The 10404-nt window shown below is 33.9% G+C and overlaps 1 protein-coding gene across 1 annotated transcript; it reads left to right on the top strand.

Moving 5' to 3' along the window:
• Window positions 1-2480: 2480 nt before the first annotated feature.
• Window positions 2481-6963, top strand: LOC143605030 (transcription factor BHLH089-like). Its single transcript, XM_077081293.1, has 7 exons — window positions 2481-2597; window positions 3917-4006; window positions 4442-4633; window positions 4738-4803; window positions 5558-5626; window positions 5694-5765; window positions 6606-6963. The coding sequence occupies exons 1-7, from the start codon at window positions 2481-2483 to the stop codon at window positions 6732-6734; spliced, it is 735 nt and encodes a 244-aa protein (XP_076937408.1). The 3' UTR covers window positions 6735-6963.
• Window positions 6964-10404: the final 3441 nt, after the last annotated feature.

Below are 10404 nucleotides of genomic sequence, written 5' to 3'. Positions count from 1 at the left end.
GTTCCAACTGTCATAAGTTACTGCCTCTATCTTCCTCTTCCAGGTTTTCCGGCAAAAACTGCAGCTCCGAAGCCGGAATCCGCAGCCGGGAATTCGCTACAGGGTCGCTATTTGGTTTCCAAGAACTCTATAGTGGCATATGGCACCAATGGAAATGTCCCCGAAACGATTTTGGATCCGTCCCCAAAAGCCCGGAAACGTTTTGGACTAGTCCCCATTAACCGGGTTCGTTTAGGAAATGTTTCCAATGCGTTTCCATCCCCAAACTGCCCCGGGACGGGTAATACATCATTAGAGTCGTCCCGTGCTTCATAGGGTATTGGTATAGGGTATGACCGTTCTGGGTAATTACGGGTGTAAAACCGGGTTTCGGTTCCTGGTACGGGTATTGAGCTCAAAATGCATTCCCCATCCATAACCTACGTGTAGGGTGGTGTTTCGGTTTCGGGTATAGAATACCCGAGTATAAAAACTGTTCCAGATTTTTTTTCGGGTCCGGATACAGATTTCTTATAGCATCTCTACCTGGTAGATCCGTGGTGCACAAAGAATCTGTTTCATCATTTTTGATTTTATAAACAATGAAACATAGATTTAGGGATGGGGTTTCTCTCGCTTTTGGCATAGTGGGCTTCTGGTAGGGGGCTCACACGACAGGCTGTTAGCTTAGTGGGTTAGAGCGCGCCCCTGATAATTGCTTCGCTATGTTTGGGCTTACTAATTCAACTCGTTTGTAAATTCTATTATTGTGTAAGGTGTGCAAGTTAACCGTCATAACCGTTAACCGAACCATAACCGACATAAACCGAACCGATTTTAACTGATAACTGACATAACCGATGGTCATTTAATGAATTTCTGAAAACTGTCAAATACTGGTCGGTTTTGGTTAAAAATAATTTCAAATCCGCCATAACCAAACCGCCTCATTACAAGATTCTCAACTTTATGAAGTATAATTAGAACATGTTGTTGATATTTTGGAAAAAATTAAAAAATGTAATAAACTAATAATGCTCATTTTTTTTACCTACATGATTTAATTTTACTTAATAGTTATTCATTTATCTATCGCTTGTTTGAGTATATATTACTAATATTATCGATTATATATTTTGTTAAACTATATCATGTCCATTTTTATTTTATTTATTTATTTATTTATTTTTGGTAATATTTAATACCAAAGTTTTAGGCTAAATTACATTGTTTTGGTCACGGTTAACCGACTCCATTATAACCTTCAAAACCGATTAACCGAAACTTTTATAGCGAACGATTATGGTTATTGTTATCGATTAACCGGCCTATGACCCATACACACCCCTAATTACATGTATAAGAAAATATGTTTCTTCTTTTACATATCAATATTTGTAAAAAGATAAACAGGTAAAGAAAATTGAAAAGAAATTTATGAGCCAACTTGACAAGCCACGAGTTGGCTCGATCTCAATTTTTTTGCTTTTTAAATTAAACGAGCCGGATCAGCTCCTTTAAATCTAAGTTCAAGCCTAAAATTTTGTTGTTTAGTTTCGTAAACGCAATTTATATTTTATAATTTTTTTAATCTAAGTGTTGATAGAAAATTGCATAATAGATGTAATAGCTATATGTCACGGGGTTAATTTTTTCAGACTCCGTGTAGTGTTCGAAGGCCAGATAAATCGTTCGTTTTAGGGTCCACTGCCTTGGATTCATGAGGCTAGCGGCAACAACTCACAACCAGCGGTGTGTTCATCGTGCAAGCACAACCAGACATGTACGCCTTCTTTTCCTGCCGAGACCATGCCTAATTAATTCGATCTTCAAATATTATTTAGTCTGTGACATATAGCTTCATTATTTTCACTTGTGGCTCCAAAATACCAATTCAAAAGGTGCAAACAAATGGGATATTCCAGTTTCTATAAAGGCTGTAGCACTTCTAGCAAAAATACACTTTGACCCCGTTGGTGTAGACCGGGCCAATGATTATTTGGACGGGCACGAGATTCTTCGGATCTCGTCTCACTTGACCTGCAACTTTAAGTAGCATATCCTTTTTCATCTTACATGGAGCTGCTGATAAAGTTACGGATCCACTTGCTTCTCAAGATTTATATAACCGGGCAGCTTCAAATTACAGGCACATATAGCTGCATGATGGGGTTTTTTTTATCGAAAAAAGATGAAATATTAAAAAGAAGTGGATTTTGAAGCCACTTAGTCAAGGAGATATTATCTTTTTTGTTTCTAGTAACTATCCAAGAGAAAGGAAATATGTAAAATGGTATCAAAGGTTGTTCCCGTCTTCAATCATTGCTTTGAAAATAGCTTCATTTCTATTCTTCAAATAGGCTACCACATAGTAAAATACTTCCTTCAACCACCTATTTCTTCTTCTTCGATACCTGACATTGATCAAGCCAAGAATATTATTCTATGGGCTCCAACAAATCCGGTCCCTGAAAGGTGTAGCCAAGAAATTACCAATCACCATGTCTTTAAAGCCACGTAATGGGTTCTTGGATGATCTTTTTGAGCCTGAGAGGGAAGAAATCGGGCAAGATATTACTTATTGGATGGAGATGAAGCTAAGTTTTCCTTACAGAAAAGTAAAAATATTATTTATTAATTTTAATGGTTTGTTATTCAAAATATGAATTTGGATTTGGTTCTTGCTTAATAACTGTCTTATGTTCAGATTTGAAATTTTTAACTTTGATTTGATTATAACTGTCTTATGAATTTGGTTAATAACTGAATTTGATTCTTGGTTTGTTATTCAAAAGATGAAGCTAAGTCTTATGTTCATATTTGAAAATTTCAACTTTGGTTATTCTTAGTTTGGTTTTTTGTTAAAAATTTGAATATTTACTAACCACTCATTTAAGAATATCTGTAAGTTAGCCGTTTTCATGTGTAATGTCACCACAACATCAGTGTCATTCATCACTTTTTACGTGTTTGCGCCCCTATAATGTTTTGAAGATTTGAACATCTTTTCGATTTTCTTAAATTGAATCTTTGTGACATTGAAATACGATAAACTATTTCAGCCTCTTATAAATGTTGCGCGGGTACGAGATAATTGAACTATATTTCCTGAACCCTGTAGTGATCGCATAATTGAAGCTGTTGAAAGGTAAGAATTGAATGCGTTTCTAAATCGATATCATTTCTCCATTGGATTAAGCTATTTTCATTTTAGTATGAAGGAGGCTCAATTCAACAAACTTACATGTCTAGAACACTAGCTAATAGAGTAATAGTGCACATGATGACGCAATAAATGCAGTAGCATTATCAAGCAATGCATTGTTTATAATGGATCAACGATTACATTTTGTCTCGGTTTTCAAATATAGTAAAGTAGCATTCCAGTCACCCATATATTCAGGGTAAAATCGACTTTATGAAAAGCCGGAGAGGAAAGGGAGGCAATCTTAGGTGTGTTTTAAGTAACATATGTTACTTTCATATCAAAAATTAAAACCCGTGATTTTTTATGTATATTTGTACTTGCAGCCATTTTGGCCATCAACAATCATAAAAAAGAAACTGGTGTTAAACGAAAAATAACAAATTTATTGAAGATGAAGTTGATAGAGACGCTAAAAGCGAAGATGATGGCATCCAAATTGTGTTAAAACACAGCCATGACAAAGGGTAAAGTCTTATAATTATGCGAAGGTTATTATTTTTATTTTAAATCATTGTTGATAAATTGTACGGCTGATAAGAAGAAAAGAAAATCCTCCTCGTTCATTCAGAAGTCACTTGTCTTTCGAAGGTAGGCCCGTCTAGTGGTGGGTACACTACGCCTCACCCCACATGCATACTAGTGAGTCATATGTATCTATGAGCTGGAGTTAACGTGAAGCAATCTAGGGCTTGAAATATTGAATCTTTGGGTGGGGTGGTGCTGGAACAGACAGGGAATATTAAGAAGAAGAAGCGGCGTCAACATAATGCTGTTGATGATGAGTCTAAAGCTGTTTCAACTAGTGATGCCAATACCATGGTAATTCATCAACACTAGTAGACTAGTTTTTTCTTATGGAGTTATATATTGTAAACTAATTAGCTTCAGTTATGTAGATGTGAGTTTGTTGTTGTAGTAATCTGAGATGTTTTTTGTTCATCTGAACAACATTTAGTGAGTTTCGTGGTTGAAATTCGTACGAATTTGGGTGAAATTGGCACAAATATATTCAAATTCTGATGAAACTGGTACAAAAATTTTATCCAAATTTAAGGTTAAAACACCACTGTACTCTATCCAAAATGATTCATATCTCACCAATCTTTTCTGTTACAATTATATTATAACATTAAATTCACACCACAGAACACAGTTGCAGGTTCCTTTCCTACTGTACCTTTTTTAATTTAGCTGCTATTTGTTTATTAACTAGTAAGATACAATTAAGAGTTGTTAATGCTAAATTGTCATCAGATTGACGGTGATGGTAAACGATTGAAGACTTTAGCAATTGAAAACGAGAACTCGGAATCTAAACCCGAAGATGAAAGGAGTATGGGCAAGAAAGTAGATAACAGTGTGAAACAATCCGAGCCACCCAAAGATTACATTCATGTTAGAGCGAGAAGAGGTCAAGCCACTGATAGCCACAGTCTAGCCGAAAGAGTAAATTTTCTAACTTCATAAAAGTTATATTTTTTTTTAATAAAGATCAAGATTTTTGTGTAGCTTTTTTTTTGGCTGAATTTTTACACATTACATGGCGACAGGCTAGAAGAGAAAAGATAAGTGAAAGAATGAAAATTCTTCAAGATCTTGTCCCCGGCTGTAATAAGGTATGATTTATTATTATATTGTTCATTTGTTCTTGTTTTGTCATCTGCATTTAACTAGAAATTTGCCGATGCACGTTGCTCGGGGAATTTGGCCACGAAACTCAAATTTCAAAACGGATATAAAAAACATATTATGATGTCTATACTCGAATTGCAACTGCTCACATTTTTTCACCTTCTACACATGTCTCAAGTTATATTTCCGTCTTTTTTAGTGTTTATTTGTCCATATCCCTTGCCAAGCAAAATAAATAAAGAAAGAAAGAAAGGAATAAAAATGGTGAAAAAGGAAAGAAAATCTCTTCCAAAACTATCTATAAAACCTGTCACAGGATCGAACCCACATCACCTCTAGGCTCTATGTCTAAGTATAGCAAGCGTGTCAACCGCTGGGCTAATCAGCAACTTTGATTAATAATTGAAAATTTAAAATATTTATCCACATATTATTTTTGGCATAAACTTTAAACAAAACACACAAATAGAGGGACTAAATGCTGTTATTAATAAACCATATGACTGAATATGCACATATGAAAACTTCACTGTAGCAATTACTTGTTCAATTATATATAGCATAAATTTAAATTTTAAATCAGTTAACTAATAAGATTTAGACAACATGGCATGTGAGTCTTGTTCAAATGGTTTTAACTTTTTTAGTCATGTGCAAAATCTTTCAAACTGATCTAAAAATAAGACAGACAAGAGTATGCAGTTTCGATCATAAAAGTATTAATTATATGATGTTTAGGTTATTGGGAAAGCATCAGTTCTTGATGAGATAATTAATTACATTCAATCACTACAGCAACAGGTCAAGGTAAGCATACTTGTATATCCGTTTTAATATTATAACGATTACGGTGCTAATTTGTTAGTTTTGACAGTTCTTATCAATGAAGCTTGAAGCTGTCACTTCAAGATCACACCCGAGTCCCCAAGGGTTTCCTTCAAAAGATGTAAGTATTGAATGTTATGCATGTTGATAACTACCTTCTTCACATATATTTTTACCAAATGGAAGTCGGATTAAATAAAGATGGCAATTTCGTCCTATTTAGGTATGAACGGGTACATTTGGGTTATGTTTTATTTCATTTTTAACGGGTAGTAAATTAAAGTAAAGATTATTAGCCAAAAAGGTAATATGTCAAATGCTTTAATGAGGTTTGGTTATCTTTGGGTTATGCATTATTTTTAACCGGTAGTAAAATAAAGATGACAGCTTTGGCCCGTTTACTTATGAACGGGCACAATTGGCTTATGTTTTATATCTAAAGATTCAAAATGAGTAAAACAAGTAATAGTAGCTTAAAATGGAACATGTCAAATGGACTTAAATCAAATAAAGATTGCAACTATGACCTGTTTACTTATGAATGGGTACATTTGGGTTATGTTGTATTTCTAACAGGTCAAATGAGTAAGATAATAGTAGTAGCTTAAAAGGGTGCATGTTGAATGGGATTTGAATCACTTAAAGATTGCAACGTTGACGCATTTACTAATGAACGGGTACATGGGGTAATGTTTTATTTTTAACAGTGTCACAAGAGTTAAATAAAGTGTATCAGCTTAGAAGGGAACAATAAAGATGGCTTACTTATGAACGAGCACATTAGGGTTGTGCTTTATTTTTAACGGGTCATATAATGGAAATAAATAATATTAGCTTAAAAGGGATCATATGAAATGGGTTGACTCATGACCCAAAACCTGTAAAGCTTTGACCCCTCTGACCCGTTACTTTATCTACCCATTTTCCGCCTCTGCCTAACAAGTCAAAGCTGGTGTTTCAGTTTGGTCAACAATCGTTCGACATGTCTGGGGTGCCGTTTGCTTCACAACCCGCAAGGGAATTCAGTAACGGATCGTCACCAGAATGGTTGCACATGCAAATCGGTGGCAGCTTTGAAAGAACATCATGATCAATGGAATAAATATGCACTAAAAAGAGGCCGTGAAGCTAATGATCAAGAGACTACTGGAAAGAAAATGCTATATATGTTCAATCTTTATATATATATATTCAATCTTTTTAGTTTTATAAGATGAAGGTATGTATGTGCTATTCTTGCTCATATGTCTCGTAGAGTCATACGTCTTTGTACCTGTGAACATGATGAAATTGTTTGCCACCTTTTTTTTTTTTATATTAGAAGCATAATGTGTATTGAAACAATTTTTGGACTTCAAATAAGTTTCAGCCCATTTTAGTCTTTTTCCAGTATCGTATGTAGTTTGGTTCGATGTGCTTGTGGGTTGAAAATAGATCTTATTATGCTACATATTATGTTCTGGGAAAAGAGTATTTATTTTCATTTTATGCCTTAAGTTTATTTCCGCTCGGATGGTACTTTGGTTGGTTGTATCAATGTATGTCTCAACAAGATGATGGACACTATGAGCAGGCAAAGTACTGTATTTTTCTATCGTCAACCTTGTTAATTATTATCCCTTAGAGAGAGAGAGAGAGGTGTCATTTCTGTCCATATGGTTTGCTTTTTTTTTTCAGGCATTCATGTTCTTATGGTTTCATTTTCTTGTCATTTTAGTTCAAATCACTGACTCTGTTAGTTTTAGCTTGCTAAGTTAGTTTGACTTGACAAAAATACCCTTTTAATTAAATAGAGTAAACTACCATTTTAGGCCGTGTGGTTTGCTCACCTTTGCCATATCCGTCCAAAGTAAATTTATTTTTAGCAATTTCCGTCCTCATGGTTTCTAAAAGTTGTGATTTTCATCCACTTTACTAACATCGTTGGCCCGTGTTAATTATGATAGTGTACCTTGACAAGAGTGCCCTTACTAACACTATTTTAATAAATGCATGCTCTAGACTTGTATATGTGAATCAAGCTCAACTCTATCCAAACCAAGTTAACCCAAGCCAAACGTATCAAATCCAAACCTATCAAACCCAAGAACCGCAAGCCCAAGTTCATAAAGCCCATTTCAATCAAATTTCATTCATGCAACTCATCCAAGCTCAGCCTATTCAAACTATTCCAATCCAACCAAACCAAACTACTCAAAGTTCATAAAGATCAAATCCACCAAGGTGCTCAAGACCAGATGTTTCAAGTCAACCGCAACTAAGGATTCCAGCTACTTGAAGATTCTCATCGCTCGCTAGATTCTATTTTGTTTATTTTTCTTTTTGGTTTAAGTATTGTAATGACTTTTTCTTATTTTTGGTATCGTATTAAAGTTCTTATGTTTAACTTAAGTCTATTTATTTCAAGTCTATTTATATCACGTCTAATTCATCTATCATTATTATTATTCATCTAACCTTGTCTATATTTCATGCAATTTTGTTTAATTACAAACTGGCGGTCTATGATCTGTTACCACAAGCCTTTGTCGCTAATTAAAAAACCAGGGGCTATGAGTACGTGTATGATCATAGCTAATAATAGAAGTCGTATGTACAATTTTATATCATTTCGCAAATTCATAATTTCCACGTCTATTCAAACTCAATTCATTTAAAATTTTCTTCTAATCTTGCTCAAATTTATATTCAAGACCCCAAGGATTTCATCATCACGATTTTATAATCTTTAAAGGTTTTCTCATGCCTATTCTCATTTCATGATTATTTGCTGATTTTTATATAACAAAGACTTTCTTTATTTTAAACCCGAAGGTTCGCTTAGTATATTTTTTATGACATTATGTACATTTATGACGATATTGTTGGTTTTGTTTTTATTTTTGTTTATTAAGTTCACAAAAGTTTTGCTGGTTATCTTATTTTCTCTCAAAAATATACTTTAATGAATAATAACTTATGTTTTTATAACCCATGCAGTAGAACGCATTATGTTGACTATCCGGCGATAAAGGTAATTATAGCTCGAAACGTAATTATCCAAATACTCGCATGGAAATCATAGTATGTACAATTATGTATTATAACTTAGAACTAAAGGTGGTTTTGGGTAACGTTACAAATGTAAAAATAATAAAGACATGATGGATACGCCACAAATACATCCTATATATAATTTTTCTTATTGTATTTTCATCTTGAGCGTTTCTCGGGCCACATGAAGATCTGTGTTATGTTAAATTTTAAAATGTAACTTGAAAATTTCTTAAAAGTTCTTTTATTTTTAACAACACTTGTAGTTTTTCCTTAATTTCGAGACGAAATTTCCAAAATTAGGGTATATTGTGCATTCGTCAATTTTCGCTGTAGCATTCACCAATTTTCGATTTTGTTTGTATTTGTTTATCCAGTTTGATTTTGTAATTCGGATAATCCATTGTCAATGAGAACGAATATTTATTAGTAATTTATCATGATTAATTCATTTTATATTGTTATGACTATGGATGAGCATTTTCGGTTCCGGTACCGATTTGTACCAATACCGTATCGGTACCGAATTCGTACCGAATCGGTACCAAACCGGTACCAAGTTTTTAGTTTTTAGTTTTCGGCATCGTTATCGGCATTGGTACATTACCGGTATTTCCCGAATTTTGCACGAAATATCAGTACCGTACCGGTATCGAACCAATACCGTTAACAAATATTTCAAATTTTTGGGAACAGTATCGGTCGGTACCGATACCATCCCGAGCTCATCCTTAGTTATGATACTTAAACATGTTAAGCCATCCTTACAATCGCTTGATTTGGGCTAAAATCATATTTTTAGAAAGTACAAGGCTAAAATTGAAGAAATGAAAGTCTGGGTAAACCAACACACAACGTAGCGCGACGGGATTGATCCTATTCTAGGGCGATTCTCTACCAACTATCAGGTCGGTATTTTTGTGTTTGAGTTCGTTTTTGACTTGTTTCACCTCAAATCTTCATCATAATCTCGTTATGATTCAAAATTTTGATTCTAGAACATTCCTAGGTATCATTCTATCGTAAAAGAACGATCTTTATCATCAATTAAAGAAGTTTTATCTCCAAATTGAATTATTTATCAATAGTTTGAGTTTAAAACAAAGTAAGATGATTTGTTGATAAACATTAACCTTAAATCCGATTGCTATATGAACAAATCATTCTCCATGTTCACTCTATGCTACACAACTTGTAAATCTTACTCTCTTTCACGAATTCAAGCTTAATTAAGGTGTTCTTCACGGTTTGACTTTCAAAAGTCTAACGGGTCTTCAAATCTTAAATCATCTGCTTCCTTAATCAATTCTCAAGTAAGTTTTTGTTTTTATTGTTAGTTATTAACCCTTGAATGAAAGCGCTCATCTAATTTCAATATATTTGGGGGATTTCATGTTCAGTTGAATCAAATTTAAGTTAGGGTTTATGTTAAGAACCAATATGGGGCTTTTCAATTAGACCATGAATTGGCCCGAATTAGCTTATGTTCCTTCAATGTTTTATGTTTGTATTTATGTTTTGGTCATGTTGGACCCGAAATTTACCTCAAATCAACATTTGGGTCGGACACGACCGAACACTCGCTTAAAAACAAACTTTTGGTTTTTCGCTTAAAAATCTTACATTAGATTAATTATTATATATAATTATCACTATTCTTATTTATTTATGGTTTTGACCTCATGTTAGGGATTTTTTGTTGAGTTCGGTTGGCAGCTCGCTTAACT

The sequence above is a fragment of the Bidens hawaiensis genome, unplaced genomic scaffold (genome assembly GCF_021521415.1).
Source record: "Bidens hawaiensis isolate Kalapana, Puna unplaced genomic scaffold, B.hawaiensis_p1.1 tig00067659_1, whole genome shotgun sequence".
NCBI lineage: Eukaryota > Viridiplantae > Streptophyta > Magnoliopsida > Asterales > Asteraceae > Bidens > Bidens hawaiensis.
The sequence above is the reverse complement of the archived record's forward strand: the minus strand, read 5'-3'. Positions and strand labels throughout refer to the sequence as shown.

Bases quoted from the DNA above. Each gene is read 5' to 3' on its own strand.
- LOC143605030 (XM_077081293.1), top strand. From the start codon at position 2,481: ATGTCTTTAAAGCCACGTAATGGGTTCTTGGATGATCTTTTTGAGCCT. The intron at 4,804-5,557 runs GTATGATTTATT...TATGATGTTTAG, and splicing joins TTGTCCCCGGCTGTAATAAG to GTTATTGGGAAAGCATCAGT. The intron at 5,766-6,605 runs GTAAGTATTGAA...CTGGTGTTTCAG, and splicing joins AAGGGTTTCCTTCAAAAGAT to TTTGGTCAACAATCGTTCGA.